The sequence below is a fragment of the Exophiala oligosperma genome (assembly GCF_000835515.1).
Source record: "Exophiala oligosperma strain CBS 72588 unplaced genomic scaffold supercont1.1, whole genome shotgun sequence".
Taxonomy (NCBI): Eukaryota; Fungi; Ascomycota; class Eurotiomycetes; order Chaetothyriales; family Herpotrichiellaceae; genus Exophiala; species Exophiala oligosperma.
Window position 1 is genome coordinate 3,737,761 of NW_015622818.1, and position 17,973 is coordinate 3,755,733.

A 17,973-nucleotide genomic window follows, 5' to 3' on the forward strand; every position below is an offset into this window, starting at 1 on the left:
GTCGATGTGCCAAAATAATGTCCCGTCTGACTCATGTCATTGAGTGCTGAAAGGAGGATAACGTCAGTTTTGAAGCCGTCGAATAGAAATTCTTTTCCTTGAAATGCCATGAGAACTTCTTTGAATAAAACCTGAACGACCCTTTTTAAAGACAAGTAGGTATCAACAACACGAGTATTCACAAGCTTTTGTCCTTGATATTTTTTCCCTTGCCCCCAACAATGTCAACAACATCGGGCGAGACGTCTCTAGGGAAACTCCTCTCGAGCCTCACGCTCGTTCTTCAAGAAGGGACTTTCGTGTTTCTCACAATCCCTCACGAACAATTCACCGCTCCATTCTTGTTTCCTCTTGACGACATCCAACTCTTGTTTCGCGAGGTCGAAGGTGTCACTCTCGTGATCAGAAAGGAGCTCGCCGATAAACATTCACTTCCGTACCAGTACCCGAGCCGGATGATCACTTGTAACGTCCATTCCAGCCTCGAGGCGGTGGGGTTCATGGCTCATCTCTCCACGAAACTCGCCGGCCAGGGTCTGAGTGTGAATCCAGTCAGTGGATATTTTCATGACCACTTGTTCGTGCCGGTTGAAAAGGCAGTCGTGGCGATGAAAGTGTTGGAAAAGGTGAGGGAGGATGCCGAGCGAGCCACCACGAGTACGACTACGACCACCAGTGCAACTACTACGAAATAGTGATTTGGACTTTGAAGCGGAGCTGGCCATGGTCATGAATATTCAGCATTCTAGGCTATAATCCAGATAGGAGTTGCGTCAAAAAGAAAGATTGAGATTCATCAGTCGTCAAGCCGTACTGTACTGCATGTTTTGGTCGGCTGCGGAGGCCATCGACAAGTTTGTATGCCACCACCACCATCATCCCGACTCTCGATCTACCCCATCAATCAAATATCTTTCGGCAATGTTTCAATGTCCTGTACATCCTTTGGCAACACACTTTGGGTCGGGACAAAACCTTCATTGTCCCATCTCGTTTGGGCATCCAACATGGTTTCTTTCGCAGTCTCAGGTCTGGCCACAAATTCCCTGACTGCTTGAGCGGGGAAGAAATGATGGAGAGCCACGAACGTGACGGCCGAGATTGAGAACCCGACCAGGAACGAAATGTAATATAGTCTTGTCCATCCGATGGAAACGGTGATGGAACTGTTGACGTTGCTTATGAATCCTGGCATGCTGGGGAAGACTCCTAGTGCCCACTGAGACAAGAAAAAGGAAAGAAATCAGCATACTCGTTCTTGGGAATTGTTTTGGAAAAGCGACACTCATCGTTCGCTGCTGAAGGGTGTACTCACAGCAATTGGTGCACGCCAGTTGATACCCCAAGTATACCAATACACACTCTCTCTGTTTCCACGGAACAAATCGTCCACTTTGATTTTGCGTTTGTTTACGATGTAATAACTTGAAATCATGAGACCAATCTGTGAAAATCGTTAGAATGCTGCAACAGCGACCACACAGAGACAACCAATAATGCGAGGAGCGCTCTTGCTGATCCTCGGTTCCGTGGCATGAAGAAACAGCACTCACCATGGGTCCAAGAAAGACACCATAACTACTCAATACGGCCAAAAAGGTGGAAGCACTCGCCAGTAATTGCCAAGGGTTCACCACCATGCTCAATAATGCGGTAATGTAAGCACCCCGTCGAATATTGATGAATGTTGGGAAGGTCGCAGCCAGATCGAATCCACCACTGAGGGCATTGCCGGGAATGTTGATACCCCATTGAGAAATGACCAGAGCGGCGCCGGCGAAGAAACCTGCCGCACGACTGCGGCTGTGTCCGGCTCTCATCATGGCGACCAAGAGGTCCGGCAACGACCACAGGGCCTCACCGTAACGTTGCTGTGTCGCCGCGGTGACGAGGATGCCAATGACGGAACTGATGATGGAGTAGGTGGCGGCGCTGGCGATTTGACCCCAGATGGCGTCTCGGGGTCGTTTCGCGAACCTCGCATAGTCGGATTGATTCAAGATGCCCGCGGCGATACCTCCGATGGCGCTGATGATGCCGTACAGGACCATCCAGCCCACCGATGTGTCTTGGATCGCGGGTTTGGAGGATATCGTACTGCCGAACCCGTCCATGGTCGCAAGGGCCCAGATGAGCAAGACGACCTCGAAGACGAGGATCGATGCCACGCCGACGTACAGGAAGACTTTCAATTTATGCGGCCGGATCCAGATCAAGGGCAAGGAGATCAAACAGAAAATGACGTAGCTCAGGAACGTGGCCGACGTCAATCCCGTGGCGTGGATGTGGTTGGGGATGCGATCTTCGAGGTTAGGCCAGATGGCTTCGAGACAAACGTAGACGCATTGTCCGCCGATCCAGGATTGCACGGCGTACCAAACCAGAGAAAGGAGGATGCGGTTGTAAATGACGAAACTTGACCCGTACATTCCCCAGACCTGTGGATGTGTCAGTCTCAGAGACAGAAGGAAGAGTGACGAGGTAGATAGAGATGATCCACTGAGGAAGGGTAAGGTACTCACATAGCGATTGGCAATAGGAAATCCCAAATGGTAGAATGCTCCTGGCATCGAGTTCAGGACGATGAAGACGGTGGAGAGAATTGCGCCGACGATGATTGCAATGATTGCTTGCCACCATGTCAAACCCAAAGCTATCAAGGAGCTTCCAGTCATGTATGACGAGATGTTTGTATTGGTCCTGTGATGGTGAGAAGATCAGTACGTGTTGTATCATCTCAAGCATCTAAGGATCTCTCGACGAGGGCTGTTTTGTTGGCAAGTTGCGCATCGACGCATCGTTTTGCTTCCCGTCCGGGATATTCGTGAGGTATGCGACAACTTACAAGACCCCTGTAGCGATCACTGTCAGTGTCACGTAGTACAGTTGGTAGAGTCGAGCGCCGACTTACATAGATTATGGAATGTCCAGAATGTCCATGTCCGTCTTCCCTCCTCGATAGGTTTGATATCGTTATTAATCCACTGATTGCGACCAGGATCAGAAACGAAAAGAGACTCATTGCGGTGGTGAAGCTTACCCTGTCGGAGACGGTGCCCTCTTCTGGGACTTCCAACTTCTTGATGATTGTTTTAATCTTTGTCATGATTGTGGAATGCGCCGAGTTCAGAGTTGAGTACAAAAATCAAGAAGATGATGTGTTTAGTCCCGTGTCCATAAGGTGGGAAGTAACTCAAAAACCAAAAGTCGCGATTAGACGCAGAAACTCTGGGAGAGAAAGACAAGAGTCGTCAAAAGGGCACGAGACAAATGATATGCATTAATATTGACAGTTCGTTTAAAGGGCAAATGCAGTATTGAGTTTTTGTAGGGTTATCTTTCTCCCCCGAGGTCCAAAGTCGTAGTCAGTATGGTCTAGACCACAATCCGTAAAGAATAGAGTCAATCAAGCTAATCGGGCATTTTGCCTTATCTTTCGCAAGATTCTTTGGTACAGCTTGCGAACTCCGTCAGACTCCTCAACTCGGGTCTCGGTGTTGTTGTTGAATGGTGGACTGGGAGTGGCCTAGAGTAGCGGGCAGATACTGGACAAGCATTTCAACAAGAACGCGGTAATGGCTAATGGGTAATGGATACTTGTAAAAAGATACGAAACCTCGGAGGAGGAACTGATCAAAAGTGACCAGCCGATCTTCAAAGCAGCCGAAGCCTAGATATCAGAATCCGCCACCCCGAATTCTGGCAACGAATGATAGACGATAGAGGCCGAGGAAGGGTTCGTAGATTCGTTTCGAGCCCCTCCATTGCTGGGTGGGTGCCGGGTATAACCTGATCTTGCTTGGTTCTTCAGACCACCTAAGCGTACTGTAAATGTCCGCGGCGGGAGGGGAGACTGTCGGTGCACGATGTCCCAGTGGATACCTAAAGAACGCCCTTCTCTCAAGTGAAGTGGGACAAACAACCCAGTCGCTTCGGGGGGGCGGGCATCTCCTGCGACTTCGGAGGACGCAAAACGAATGATCCACGTAGAAAATGTCGTGCGATTCGACAGAGCAGTCAGTTCATCCCAAGTCAAAGAGCCGAGAGAAGAATGATTGGGAGCCTATTCCTTACAGTAACTGTCATGGATACTGACTGATATATGAGCAAATAGCTCAAGCATTCCATTCTCAATCTTTGTTACAGTACGTACATGGTAAAGCCTTTTTTATTTTCGCCGAGCTTCAAAGAGTTGGATACCAGCAACACCATTACACCATTTCGAGAAGTATTGAAACCTAAGGGTGGCACTGGTCAATTGACAAGGCCAAGGATAACGATAGCTCACCACGGTGGTTTCATGCACCAAGTCAAGTCTTTCCAGTCAGACTCCAGTGACCAAAAATGTATCGTATAGGAATCGACGTTGGCGGGACCAATTCGGACGCAGCAATCATCGATATAAATAAAATCGACACACCATCTCGCGGAGTCTTAGCGACATGCAAGACACCAACCACGTCCCATGTCACGCTGGGTATTAAAGAAGCTGTTGAAAAGGTTCTCCTCGAGTCAAAGGTCGATAGGAGTAAGGTGCTGAACGTCGCGATTGGGACCACCCATTTCGTCAACGCCGTGGTGGAGAATGATGCCAGGAGGTTGAGCAAGGTGGCAGTGATCCGTCTGTGTGGTCCATATACAAAGAAGGTACGTCTTTCCACCAGAGTCCATCTCGACTGTCTCTCAACTTCCAGTCTTATACTGTTGCTATGTGATATTGACTAATCGTTGGCCTTCTAGATTCCTCCATTCTGCGACTTTCCATATGCACTGCGAAATATAATCGAGGGACCCCATTACTATCTGGACGGAGGTCTTGAGATTGACGGGCGAGAAATCGCAACGCTCGACCCTGCCCAGATAAAGCGGACCGCAGACGAGATTGTCAGCCAGGGCATCCAATATGTCGCCATCGTCGGTGTCTTTTCAGCGCTGGACCATCAGGGAATCCACGAGGAGAAGTGCAAGACTGTCCTCCAGGAGTACTATCCTTCGCTGTCAGTGGTGTGTTCCCATTCCATAGGAGGACCGGGACTCTTGCCTCGGGAAAATGCCACGATTCTCAATGCGTCGATTCTGGCATTTGCTCGCAAAACCATCAAGGGCTTCAGACTCGCCATGTCCAAGTTGGATCTCTCGTGTCCACTTTACCTCACACAGAATGATGGTACACTCACGGATGCCGCCGTGGCTGCTGAGCTTCCTATCAAGACGTTCGCGAGCGGTCCGACGAATAGTCTTATGGGAGCCGCTTTCCTCCAGGGACTCGATCTTGGGGACAAGAAGATGGCGGATAAGCAGTTTGTCGTTGTAGATATTGGTGGAACGGTAAGTGTTGTTTCCCCCCTCTGGCCGTAGTAGACCAAGTTCATGCTCTGTGGACATCATTTACAGGTGCTGACTCGTGTGTTCCATACAGACCACCGATATCTGTGCTTTACTACCCAACGGCTTTCCTCGACAGGCACCGAACTTTGTCGAGGTCGCTGGCGTGCGTACCGCTTTCAGTATGCCAGAAGTCTTCAGTATCGGTCTCGGTGGTGGGAGTCGAGTACGACAGAGTGCAGAGCATGGCGGCAAGGTCACCGTCGGTCCTGACTCTGTGGCTCTACGCCTGACGACGGACGCGATGGTGTTTGGGGGAGATGTCATGACGTCCACGGACGTTGTCGTTGCCTCGGGTGCCGCCGCGAATATAGGCCAGGCCGAGAAGGTGAAACACATCTCTGCCGAGCTGATCGGTGCCGCCAAAGCGGATATCAAGAGACAGCTCGAGAGGGCCATTGACAATATGAAGGTCTCTTCGGCACCGGTGTCCATGTTACTCGTGGGAGGAGGTTCGATCATCCTCACGGACGATCTGGATCTGGACGGCGTCGAAGAATGCCTGCGGCCACCTCATCACGACTCCGCCAACGCTGTCGGTGCCGCCATCGCCAAAGTCGCGGGTGAGATCGACGTCATTGAGGTTCTGGCGGGACGAGACGAAGACGCCGCCGTCGAAGCGGCGAAACAAGCCGCCATCAAAGCCGCCATCTCGAACGGAGCCGACGAGAGCACCGTCCAGATTGTCGAGATCAAAAAGATCCCTCTACAATATGTTACGAATAAGGCCACTAGGTTTGTCATGAAGGCAGTGGGGAACCTCAAAGTACGAGACTCTACAGTAGTCAACGGCGCCGCCGCTTCATCCAATGGTGTCTCCAGTTCTGACACCGGAGAGGACTTTGAGGCTATTGGAGAAGAGGAAGTGAAAAAGGCCGAAATCACCAAACTTGCAAAGGGAAGTCTGGCCAAACCCGCGCTTGACGTCGACCTCACGCAGTACCGTCCACGAGTCGAAGACGGAATATGGTACATCTCTCCCGTCGACGTCGAGATGATTGCGTCCGGAGCTGGTGTATTGGGGACAGGAGGCGGTGGTTCTTCTTACCTCATGGCCCTTTACACTCAGAACCTCTTGAGAGAGAGTGGCGCAGCGGGAAAAATCCGAGTCATGCGTCCCGAGGACCTGAAAGACTCGGACATTTGCGTGTTTGGTGCTGGGTATGGTGCCCCCAGCGTGAGTGACGAACGAATATCCTCCGGGACCGACGTCTTCACTGCCATCGACGCCGTCAACACCATATTGGGTATTGAGGACTTTGACGCCATCGTCACGGACGAGATCGGTGGCGGCAACGGTCTAGTCACCATGCCCACGAGCGCCAAATACGACCGACCCATCGTAGACTGTGACCTCATGGGTCGAGCGTACCCGACCCTCGAACACGGGACCCCTTATGTGTACGGGTTCCCTGTGTTGCCCGTCGCCACGGCCGACTGCAAGGGCAACTGTTCGGTCACACTCACGGCCGAATCAAACAAAAAAGTCGAAAGCCTGATCCGAAACACCTGCATCGAAATGGGCAACTCCACGGGGACCGCAGGGAGACCTCTCGAGGGGAAAATCATCAAGAAATACACAGTCACCAACACCATCTCCCAAGCTTGGTACCTCGGCCGTGCGGTCCATCTTGCAAGACAGACGAAACTGGACTTTATCGAAGCCATCGTGAGTTTCTTCCACATTATCCCTCCCTCCACCCCCCGGTTCTTACTTCTAACACACACACGCACGAAAACAGGCCAGTATAACACCGGTCAAGTCTTTGTATACAGGCAAAATCGTAGACGTCACACGAGACGTGTCACGAGGATATACTGTGGGAAAGGTTGTCATTGCACCACTTTCGGCGGACGAGGAGGAAGGGACTACCACCACCACCACCACTACTACATCTCATACATCAACAACTCCAGTCACTGAGAAACGACACCTAGTCATCCCCTTCCAAAACGAATACTTGTCCGCGGCCTACGTGGACAACGAAAAAGCAGAAGGCCCCGAACAAGTCATCTGTACTGTACCCGACCTCATCAGTATCTTGGGTCAGGACGGTGAGGCTTTGGGATCGCCGGAATTACGGTACGGCCTGAAAGTCAGGGTCATCGGCCTCCCCGCTCACCCTCTGTGGACCTCGACGCCGGAAGGTCTCAGAGTCGGTGGACCGGAATTCTTCGGTCTCAATACCGAATTCAAAGCCATCGGAGAGTATCAAAAACCTAGAAGTGTCATTGACGAGTTTGACACGGTCGTCGGCAAAGGAAAATAGTAGAAGGAAATGACAAAAAGTACAGTAGACTTTGTAAATTGAAGACAAGACCTAGGCTGGCATAGCGACAAAGCCTCATAGAAGAAGAGACGGTATATAGTCATTTCATGATTCTTTAGGTACTCGGTCGGCTCGATCCAGTCACATATCACATTCGTGATTGCTACCTAAAATACACTTGAGGGTTTATGGATATCAACCTTCTCCTGCAGCAATTGCAGGCTTGACATTTCTTCTTCTTGGGTCAAGGGGCTCAGCCGTCGGGACGGCAGGAGGACTGTTGAGGCCATTTGACTTGACCTCGTTGTTTGTTTCTAGCTCTTCCTCCTTTGCCCGCGCTGCTTCCTGCAAGAAACCGGGCCTCCATTTCGTCAGTACTTTTGCTGTCGCAGTCTTGGCCTGCGAGTCTCCTTCGTGCCAGATTGATTGGATCGTGTCTAGGACCAGATTCCGAACAGGTGGACGCATCATCAGGAGATACTGCATGGAAAGTATACACATGCTGAGACGTTCAGGATCTCTAGCCAACGATTTGACCCTGTTCAAGAGCTCTTGATTGATTGAGGGAATTTCAGACAAAAACCGGATCAAGAGGTTCCTATCTCTTGCATCGAGATAGGGCAGAAGGCGGTCGAGAATGCGAAGTACCCATCTGTTGTAGTTTGGTAGATGTTGGAGCTCGGGATGCGTTTTGGCTGTCATCTTGTCGGCGTACCATTCTTCCGACAGCCATGAGATGGCGATGTTCAGACGAGATCGGAAGTCATCTAGAATATACATGAACAACGTCTGCCTGATCCGATTGGCGACATTTGGCGCCTCGATATCTTCCAATTTCACGATTGCACCAGCGTTCTCATCGTCGCTCAAGGAATGTGCGAGATCTTCTAGACACGATGGCGCTCTTGTTGCCAGACGGACAAGGATCGTAATCCAAGAGTCGCGATCGTTGGTGCTTGCAGCTAGTCGATTGAAACCGACTTTGGTCTTGGGATGAGCCTGACCGGCCGCGTCCAAGGAGGTCACCAGTTGAAATACATGACCGACAGTTTGGTCAGATAACGTGGCCACCTCTGCACCGGTCAAGGGAGGAGGTTTGGGGAGTTCGAATGGGCCCAATTCGATGGCAGGTTGGGCGAGTTGTTCAAGAGCCTTCTCTGTAGTTGGCTCAATATTGTGTTCGGAACCTGAGAGGAACTCTGGGTCATAATCGTCTTCGTCGTCGATACCTGTCGGGCCTGCCAGTGGCACCGCAGGTACTGGAGTGGGCAGGTTCATTTTCTGGAGATGGGTGTATCTCGCTCTTACCGCATTGATCGCTTCATCAAGCAAGTTTGAGTCAACATGCTGCAAAAAGACACCGGTAACTGTGCTGACAATGTCATGTGGAAGTAGTGTTACATCAAATTGTTGAAGGCTGATATCCTCTGTCAGGGTATACAGCTGAGCGTAGGAGTTTGGTGGTGGCGGCATGGGAGGAAATTTGCGTGGACCGGCCGTAAGCTTTTGTCGTTTCGCATCGTCGAGACCATCCGTAGGTTCTGCAGGACGTTTTTGAGCCGTTGGGTCTGCGAACAAAGTTGCTCTCGATTGCTGCAAACGCATGAGGTATGCTTGTATCTTTTGTTCTAGCGGATGATTGGGACACGTCCGCAGTACCCATTTTAACAGCGCTCGTGTTGTCCTCTCCATCGACCGAACAATAACCATGATTCGAGGGGTCATAGGAGAATTGACTTGCTTTATAGGGTTGAAATTGAGGATGGCAGATACAATCTTGGTTGAAATGGGAGGTCTGGTTCGAATAAGAACTGCTAAGCAATTGAGAGTGGCATCAATCACAATCGGATCCCTGCTTCATAGTCAGCTTTGTCGTTGATGATCGAATATTACACCACATACATTGAGTTCTCGAGGAAGACACCCAACAGTCTGTCCAGCAAGCCTGATGCTTCAGCTTCGAGGTTTGGTAACTGTAGGAAAGGATGAGTTCTCGGGACAAGAGCTATAGATACTTCGTTTTGGTCGGGTCGCTGCAGAGAGTGGTCAGTAGGAGGTTCAAGGCGATTGTGAGAGCAACTCACTCGAGGATCTGTAATGACTCCAGGGGTCTCGACCTGCACCACTTTCTGGACGAACTTGATGCAGCATATCCTGATCGCAACCGGGGCAGAGTCCATGCGCTGCAGGATGTTCAACTTCATTGTGCTCATTTCTTGCCATAATGTAGCCTCCGGGGGACGCGATATTCTAAGTATCAGTCAGAGTATGTTCCAAGCAATTATTCATAAATCTTTCTTGTGGCTCTTTCACCAGAATCACGTACACTCGTCTGAAAACCAAAGGATATAAACTGGCCGCCGCCTGAACCACGCCCTTGACAACCTCCATGTCCTGCCCTTGCGTCTCCAGCATTGCTCTTAGGACTGGTACCACTTCCGTCGACAACTGCTCTTTCTGTGCGTTTGGTAGGGAAGGACTTGAGAAGGCTTCGGCCAGAAAGTCTGCGCCCCATCTTCGAACTTCGACATGGGGAGTAGAACCGATGATAGGCAAGATCCCGGGCAGGACCTGATTGTACACTTGAGGATCCCCGAGAGCGAGTTTACGAGCAGCCTCGAGCTGAGGGATCATCTCAGCTGGGGTCGCTGCCGTCGTCATGGCGGAAGCGCAGTGACAATTCAGCAGATGCGACTAAGGCAAGATCACGAGTCTACAGACAAGTTTGAGGTTTGCAGAAAAGGTGGAATGTCGACTGTCGATTCGGCTGGCATTTGGTGAGGATGCGAAAATTGGTTCGACTATAGACACCACCAATAGGGCGATTCAACAAGAAGAATAAGAAGATAATATACACATCAATGAATAGAAAAACCGGGGAATTAATAAAGAAATGTTGGGTAGTCTTGAAGGTGGTGGTGGATGTTGTTTTATCGGCCCCTACATACGAGCAAATGACGATAGAATCGACGCGCAGTCTATTGTACCTATAGTGAGTTATTGTGCAGGGAGAGCCTATTGAGCCTATTGAATGCGCCTGGATCGAATCCACCAGCCTCACCTCAAGTAACTGGAATCTCGTTTTTCCCTTCCGGCCTTGGCAATATTTTACCTGCGCTTCTACTACTTTTTGTACGGCGACTGGGTTCGCGATATCAACTTTCATTTAAGAGCGACAGGGTCTTTCTTGCTCCTCATTTGTCATGACCCCAGACTGAACTAGATCTTTAATTCAAATAACCGCCGTTTCACCTGATTGGTTCACGCTGTCAAGATGATGCACCGATCGAGACAGGCCTACATAGAGGAGGAGCCTCAGGTAAGTTCAGCCCAGCATACTTCCTGTTTGCGCCTCATTATTCACACATGCCTACAAGGCTCGAATACTGCCGGATGCAGATTTTCAAGAGTTGGAATGGAAAACTGACGGATATGGTGTGAGAAACAGGATGTCGCAATGGGTGTAGATCTGGCGAGCATTCGTGAGTGGTCGCCGTCCACAGTTGTTAAAAAGTCTTTACATTAACACGTGCCTAGCCATTGACCGAAACTATGACATACACTCAGGCGCAGGGGGAGTGGCTCCCGAAAAAGCCTCCGCCATTCTCTCACAGTTCGATCGAAAGCGAAGACTGGCACAACTCGCAGTCCCCACCGACGACGGGCGGGTACGAGCACGCCTGCGGGAACTGGGTCACCCGATCACTCTTTTCGGAGAAGGACCGGCAGAGCGAAGAGATCGTCTGAAGGTGATCGTTCTTGATCAAGAGGAGGCCGCCGCGGAAGATGGAACCCCAATCGACATACAGATGCAAGATACGCCACAGGATGAAGGAGATCAGGAAGAGGAATTTTATACCGAAGGCATACGAGAGCTTCTCGAAGCAAGAAGGGATATTGCAAGGTTTTCTCTCCCGAAGGCAAAGGCCAGGATCACGAGGCAGAAAGAGGATTCGTCAATTCCGCTACGGACGCATGTTAAACACCGCAAGGAGATCAAGGAGAAGCTACACGGCTTTGAACTCTTTGGCTCACAAATCGCAGGAGAGAGACCCATCAGTATCACACGTTTCTCACCGAATGGCGAGATGGTTGCAGCCGGAAATTGGGGTGGAGGTATCAAATTGCTCGATGTGCCCAATCTTGAGGAGAAGGCCACTCTGAGAGGTCATACAGGAATTGTGGGAGGTCTGGCTTGGTATCCTGGTGCGACTCTATCAACATCAACTGTTTCGTCCGAAGCCGTAAATATCGCCAGTGGTGGTGGTGGACAAGGAGGTGCCAGTGATATTCATTTGTGGTCTCTAAGCCAAGACACACCCCTCTCGACCCTTCAAGGCCATACCGATCGTGTTTGTCGTGTGGAATTCCATCCGTCAGGGAAATACCTAGCCTCAGCATCATTCGACACAACATGGCGGTTATGGGATGTTGAAACTACGACGGAATTACTCCTGCAAGAAGGCCATTCGAGACAAGTGTTTACTGTCAGCTTCAACAGTGATGGTTCGCTTCTGGCGAGTGGAGGCTTTGACAGTATTGGACGAATCTGGGATCTCCGAACAGGCCGCACTATTATGATCCTCGATGGCCATGTCCGCGAGATATTCAGTCTCGATTGGGGCATTGATGGTTATCGAGTTCTCTCAGGCTCTGGAGATGGTTGGGTCAAATGTTGGGACATTCGACAGGTGAAAAGCTCTGGAGGAATTGGTGCTCACAATGGGAACGTGTCTGACCTTCGATGGTTCAAAGGACTTGATGCCGATACATCCTCCGTAGTCCCAACAACGGGTGTCAGACAAGAACACAACCCTCGCAAGGCCGGCACATTCTTCGTCTCTGGAGGTTTCGACAAAAACGTCAATATCTACTCCGCTGATGACTGGTCACTGGCGAAGCAACTAAGTGGACATTCAGCAAATGTACTCAGCGTCGATGTCACAAACGATGCCAAATGGATCGCCAGCAGTGGCCATGACCGAACTGTAAAGCTTTGGGGTCGCAATGACATGCAAGGACTTTATGACTGAGATTGGAGCTGCAACCGTGAAGCGTTTCATCAACCTTGATATTGGCATCTCCAAGACATACATCACAAGCACGCACCGACTTGTATTCGTTGCATTTCTGTGCGCCCAAATACTAACCTTCAGCGGCCCTGATATGGAGGTTGCACCGCTCCAATTCGTCACAATTTGCTCGGGGGAACATTTAAGTTGCTCTAAGCATACCGCAAAGTGTTACGCTTGGCAAGATCGACAACGGCATCTGTTCTGATGAATGGGAGACGGCTGTCAAGAACGCTCCAACAAGGACCAGCCCGAGCATTGTCCGAGAAACATGCGACTTTTTCGTGTCTGCTTGCCACAGAATCATGCCACATTTTCTGCCATCTGTGCATCCCGCAGACTAATCAGACATTTAACAGAGATGTGTGTGAAGAAACGAGTACTCTTTACTTGTGGCCATACCCAAGAAGAAATGGTTAAAAGCTGCGGACACTCTGATTGCACGGTCATTTTTCGACTAGAACGTGCTGGATTAGTATGTCAAAACTGCGGAGGAGGCAGTTGAAAGGGAGTGCCGGGCGCGAATTGTAAAAAGTCCGCATCGTTTTCTGCCACAAACATGAACAATACTGCGGCTTCACAGAGCTCTACGAAACATGCGACAACTGTATGGTTTTATGATGGCTGGAAATGAGCCCTTGCGACACAGAGTCCATCACAGCTCAATGCTGACGGCGCAAATGGCATTGGTCTCTTGCGGAGGAATCGACTCAACATCACATGTGCAAACTTTGACCTCTCTCGACATTCTCGTGTACCGTCCTCATCATACTACCTTGTCTGATCGCTAGACGAAGAATTGTGAAACAGACCAAGTCTTCTTACGGCAGTCCACGCACATTCTACCTTTCCCACCGATTCCCCCACCGGAGAGATTTCTACAGACTCCTTGGTTGAAGCGAGTGAAGTCGACCAAAACACATGTATCAAAAGAGATCTTCGCATACTCTCCTGTTGTTAGAGGGCTTTCTTTGAAAGAGGAATTGCATGGCGATCTGAAGTATGATTTTATGTCAGGAGGCAGAATACGTTAGCACTTGCGATGAGGAACACCTTGGTCTGTGGACTATACGAAACGAAGCTATGGTCGGATGGTGACGAACGGCACGAGTGAAGGGGAAGCCTCTTATGTATGAAAAAGTACATACGCACTCCGGGTATGTACAGGAGTCTAGAGTATCCGCCATGCAATACAAGAAGGTTTGAGGTGCCAGATCATTTACAACTGGTTGACTTTTGTTTTATGTCGACCGCTTCTATCATATTTATTAGGTAGGAGCGCCCTAGTCACTGTCTTCTATGACCATGAACGTGTAACCAGGTTTTCGCATTCACACATTCACCAGAAAACTTCGAGAGAAAAAAAAAGCCCTGAAACAAAAAGTTATTTGGAGGGTTTCGAAGCCCTGACCGTCTGCAACGGTCAGCGCTCCTAATACTCATCCCGACTATGACCATGCACAAATCTCAACTCCATTAGAGGAACGTATTACTCCGTAATACCTGTAAGACGGTACAGTGGTCATGGAAAGCAGCCGACTCCCAAGTTTAATCCCACTAAGCTGGTTTCCAAGGATAAGCCCAACCTCCAAACCACTTGTAACAAAGTCACATTGCGACGTGGTGAGTCTTTACTAGTTGGGCCATCAAGGCGATCAATGTTGAAGGAAAGTTCACTGGAATAAACATATCAAGGGCACAAATTATCAAGTGAATCCATATATTGCTCAAGTGAATTCTGCCATGACTATATCGGGACAACCTAGACCAGGTCCTTTCTGTGGGATACTAAACTTCTCAAGGTGTACTATCAAAATCAATTCAGGTTCTGTTTTCCTGGCTAATGTGCAAACGACTACCACTGGGCCTAAAGGTTTTCATCTCCACCTCATGTCCACTACAGACGACCTCTCATCTTGATCTCAAAGGTCCGGATAGGAATATACGCCAACAAAGCAATGACGACGGCGAACTCGAAACCCAAATCACCGGCCTTTTTGGCGATGGGCCCCGTGTACCAAGTCTGGTCCATCGAAGGGATGATGAAGGCCCACGCGATGACGACGGCGGAGATGGCACTGAGGCCCGAGGGTAAGGCGCGGCCGTCGTTCCAGATGGCCGGGTCGAAGCTGGCCGGGTCGGCGTGGCGGAAGTAGAACCACTCGGTCAGGAAACAGGTGACGGAGGCTCCGGCGTAGTACCCGATGACACTCAAAAAGGAGACGATGGAGGTGACGAAGGACTTGGAGGCCGGGATGGCGACGCCGATGATGGCGGCCGTGGCGACGACGGCGAGTAAGGCGCGGGGCACCTTGCGCAGGATGGGAGCGAGGGCCGTCAGGTTGAACGAGACGGTGTAGACGTCCCGGGCGCACGTGGCCAGGACCGACGTCCCCAAGAGCACGAGGATGAACTGGCCGAACCCTCCCAGGCGGCCGATCAGGATGGTCCCGATGACCCCTCCGATACCGTGGCTCGCGTACGCCGCGGACCAGGCGGGCACCGACGACACGGCTCCGCCGATGGCCGCGCCCAGCACCATGAGCAGCGAAAAGGGAGTCGCGATCCCAAAGAGGCAGTAAGCGGCGATGCGCAGCCTGGGGGTCTTCGGGGGCATGTAGCAAGCGTAGTCTCCCGCGACGTTGGCCCACGTCACCATGTTGCCCGCCGCAAAAGCCACGATGCCCATGTACTCTTGCGCCTTGTGGGTGCGAGACGGAGCCTGCTGAGAGAGCTGGTCGCCCGCGGCGCCGACGAGGACGACGATGGCGAACAAGCTAGGGATCCAGGCCCAGCGCGTGAAAAAGTGAAGCACCCTGTAGCCCATGAATCCGATGGCCATGCTGATGACCATGATGATAGAGATGGCCCCCTCGATCGACAGTGTGCCCGGCCGCACGGCCGCGAGACATTGACCGCCGTTGATGCTGCCAGTCACGGCGAACCCGCCCACCGTCAACGTAACGATGAGGGTGGTGAGCATGTTGCAATATTTGCTAAGTAGCTGTCAGATCATGTTCTCGACCGGGTTCCACCAATACTGTAAGTAGGACAGAGAGTAGGAGCGGTGACGTCGAGCTTACCCAAAGCAATACCGTGACTGAATCATTTGTCTCATCCCCGTTCGAGGTGCGATGGTCATCACGTACGCGGCAGGGAGGCCGAAGAGGAATTGAAGAAAGACAATCATGCACGCGGCCGCCTTGAGGTTTAGCCCAAACCCAAGAGTGACTGCGGAGCCGATACCGATACTGCAAGACGCCAGACGGCAGGGTCTGTTAGTTTCTTGCTTTTGTCCGGTATATGGTGCTGCAAGAGGTTTGATAAAGGGGGTTCCACTCACGGTAACAAGCTGGTCATCGAGGTTGCAAAGATGGTGAGGACGTTGATGTATCGCGTGTCGGTACGTTTCTCGACGGGCACTGGTTCAGCCCCTCGCATTTCGAGACCGGCGAAGGACAGTCTCTCCCAAATGGAGGCGCCGATCTTGGGTGGTTCAAAGTCATCCCGGATGATCTCCTTGGTGGCCTCTATGGTTCCTTCTTGGGACGACCCGGTCTCGAGGTCACGAGCGATGGGGTCTTTGCTCTCTTTTTGAATGCTAAAGTCTTCCATTGCAGGAACGGCAGCGGCAGCTACCAAACTCGTTGTCTGGAGGGTGTGGAGTCTTTCTTGCCTTGTCCCGAAAGAGATTGCCAAAGTACGGCGAGATGGTGGGAGATGGTAATGAGAAAGGAGGGTAAGGAGGAGTCAGTTCAGTTTTGTGTGTGCTCTCATATCAACCAATGCTTCAAAAACTGGCAAGAAAGGGGAGGCGTATTATGTATATCTTGATATCGTCTCGACAGTCATACTCAATACCTAGGCACTGGGCATGTGCTCGCTGTTCTAGACACAAAGTTGTCGTCTCCTGGGCTTGGTGGTGGTAGGATAAGTTGCCGCAAGAAGGCTGGCTGGCATAAGCTAGCCAATGCCAGACTGTGGTGTCGACAGAGATAAAGATTTACTTTCGTCGCTAGGGTCAGTGGTTGTAGGTGCAATGTGCGCCCGTCTCCGGGGCCATAGCTTCAGGTCTAACATTGCACTATGGGGGAGTACGGTTGAGGAACAGTGAGAAAGGCGCGATCGAAGGAGCGGCTGGCAGGCAGGCAAGGTCTCGAAGGATAGCAATAACACTACCGTCCCTTGGAAGACGGCACAAGCTGGGGTTTTTCGAGTAACGTAGTGGATCGGTTGCCGCTTCTGTTGGGCTGTGATGGGGATCCACTGATAAGACACTTTGGCCGGGGACAAGGCTGTGCGACTTGATTGTGTGAGTACTACGCAAGGCTGAACAAAATAGCCAACGACACCCAGATGCATTGAGTGTTCGTATGGCTTGGATGCGTCAAGAGCGAGTCTGTAGAGTTTAGGCAATATTTTCATGTTCATGCTATGCTGTCTTGACCTTCCGAGGAAATTCAGAGTGCAAAGATGAGGTAATACTAGTTATGTCGCCACTGGTCGGAGCACTGACGACTATACACGTCTACCAACCAGTCGACAATCTCTTCACTGCTTCTGCTTCATCCACAACATCACCCATGTAAGACTGGATGTCAAGCAGATTATGCTGTTGAATTAGAGGAGATCGATCTCCGCAAGCAGACCCCACCACCTAATTAGATGGTTCAGTTAGTAAAGATCATAACTAGACTATTCCTCCCCGTATGGCTCACATCAGGGAGACTCACCATCGGTCGAAAACCATAGCACATGGCATCCATGGCCGAAGCGCGAACACATCCACTGGTACTGACACCACCGATGACCAAAGTGTCCACGTTGAGAAGCTGAAGTTCTGTGGCGAGTGTGGTTCCAAAGAAGGCCGACGGGTTTCGCTTGAGTATCACCGTGTCTTCCGGCCCTGGTTCCAGTCCTGGGAGCAAAGCGTCTAGCCCCCGCGTGTCGCCATCCTGCCATGCCAGAATCGTCTTTGTCTTTTTGGCTTGGACCCCTCCGTCCCTCATCTCTGGATGGTTGTAACGCACTTGAGCCCAGACGACAGGGACCCTTCCTTTGCGAGCGGCGGCGACCAGCCGCCTCATCGAATCTGGACTGGCAGCTCCCTCGGCGTTATGTGAGAGATCCAACGGTGATCCTTGTTTCCAATACGCCACGCAAACATCGATCAAGAGGAGAGCCGGTCGAGACCCCCAGCCCAGCGGTTTGCCGTAGCCAAGAGGTGTTGCGACCGACAGTGGTAC

General features: G+C 51.1%; 4 protein-coding genes across 6 annotated transcripts; 2 read left to right on the forward strand and 2 right to left on the reverse strand.

Moving 5' to 3' along the window:
- Positions 1-869: 869 nt before the first annotated feature.
- On the reverse strand, positions 870-3,221 carry PV06_01276 (uncharacterized protein). The gene is made up of 7 exons (XM_016401872.1): positions 3,041-3,221; positions 2,912-2,984; positions 2,846-2,852; positions 2,523-2,700; positions 1,554-2,438; positions 1,316-1,444; positions 870-1,219 (listed from the first exon to the last, which is right to left on the reverse strand). The coding sequence occupies exons 1-7, from the start codon at positions 3,104-3,106 to the stop codon at positions 905-907; spliced, it is 1,653 nt and encodes a 550-aa protein (XP_016268925.1). The 5' UTR covers positions 3,107-3,221; the 3' UTR covers positions 870-904.
- Positions 3,222-4,146: 925 nt separating this feature from the next.
- PV06_01277 (uncharacterized protein) lies at positions 4,147-7,748 on the forward strand. Its single transcript, XM_016401873.1, has 4 exons — positions 4,147-4,647; positions 4,741-5,328; positions 5,420-7,054; positions 7,128-7,748. Exons 1-4 carry the CDS (start codon positions 4,345-4,347, stop codon positions 7,653-7,655), a joined length of 3,054 nt encoding a protein of 1,017 aa, XP_016268926.1. The 5' UTR covers positions 4,147-4,344; the 3' UTR covers positions 7,656-7,748.
- Positions 7,749-7,754: 6 nt separating this feature from the next.
- On the reverse strand, positions 7,755-10,316 carry PV06_01278 (uncharacterized protein; the record flags this gene model as incomplete). The annotated part of the gene is made up of 4 exons (XM_016401874.1): positions 7,755-9,507; positions 9,558-9,688; positions 9,740-9,905; positions 9,982-10,316. 4 exons carry the CDS (start codon positions 10,314-10,316, stop codon positions 7,851-7,853), a joined length of 2,289 nt encoding a protein of 762 aa, XP_016268927.1. The 3' UTR covers positions 7,755-7,850.
- A 484-nt stretch (positions 10,317-10,800) lies between these two features.
- PV06_01279 lies at positions 10,801-14,020 on the forward strand. 3 transcript variants are annotated; one of them, XM_016401877.1, is made up of 3 exons: positions 10,801-10,974; positions 11,033-11,137; positions 11,193-14,020. In XM_016401877.1, the coding sequence occupies exons 2-3, from the start codon at positions 11,113-11,115 to the stop codon at positions 12,686-12,688; spliced, it is 1,521 nt and encodes a 506-aa protein (XP_016268930.1). In that variant the 5' UTR covers positions 10,801-10,974; positions 11,033-11,112; the 3' UTR covers positions 12,689-14,020. The 3 variants fall into 3 exon arrangements, with proteins under 3 accessions (XP_016268930.1, XP_016268928.1, XP_016268929.1); XM_016401875.1 differs by having other exon boundaries at positions 11,104-11,137; XM_016401876.1 differs by having other exon boundaries at positions 10,801-11,137.
- The last annotated feature ends 3,953 nt before the right edge of the window (positions 14,021-17,973 follow it).

Excerpts from the sequence above, each read along its gene's own strand:
- PV06_01279 (XM_016401875.1), top strand. The coding sequence starts at position 10,930 with ATGATGCACCGATCGAGACAGGCCTACATAGAGGAGGAGCCTCAG. Across the intron at positions 10,975-11,103 it reads ACATAGAGGAGGAGCCTCAG|GATGTCGCAATGGGTGTAGA; the intron begins GTAAGTTCAGCC and ends TGTGAGAAACAG. Across the intron at positions 11,138-11,192 it reads TGTAGATCTGGCGAGCATTC|CCATTGACCGAAACTATGAC; the intron begins GTGAGTGGTCGC and ends ACACGTGCCTAG.
- PV06_01277 (XM_016401873.1), top strand. The coding sequence starts at position 4,345 with ATGTATCGTATAGGAATCGACGTTGGCGGGACCAATTCGGACGCAGCA. Across the intron at positions 5,329-5,419 it reads TTGTAGATATTGGTGGAACG|ACCACCGATATCTGTGCTTT; the intron begins GTAAGTGTTGTT and ends TGTTCCATACAG. Across the intron at positions 7,055-7,127 it reads TGGACTTTATCGAAGCCATC|GCCAGTATAACACCGGTCAA; the intron begins GTGAGTTTCTTC and ends GCACGAAAACAG.
- PV06_01276 (XM_016401872.1), bottom strand. The coding sequence starts at position 3,106 with ATGACAAAGATTAAAACAATCATCAAGAAGTTGGAAGTCCCAGAAGAG. Across the intron at positions 1,445-1,553 it reads GTGTCTTTCTTGGACCCATG|ATTGGTCTCATGATTTCAAG; the intron begins GTGAGTGCTGTT and ends CGATTTTCACAG. Across the intron at positions 1,220-1,315 it reads ACTGGCGTGCACCAATTGCT|TGGGCACTAGGAGTCTTCCC; the intron begins GTGAGTACACCC and ends TTCTTGTCTCAG.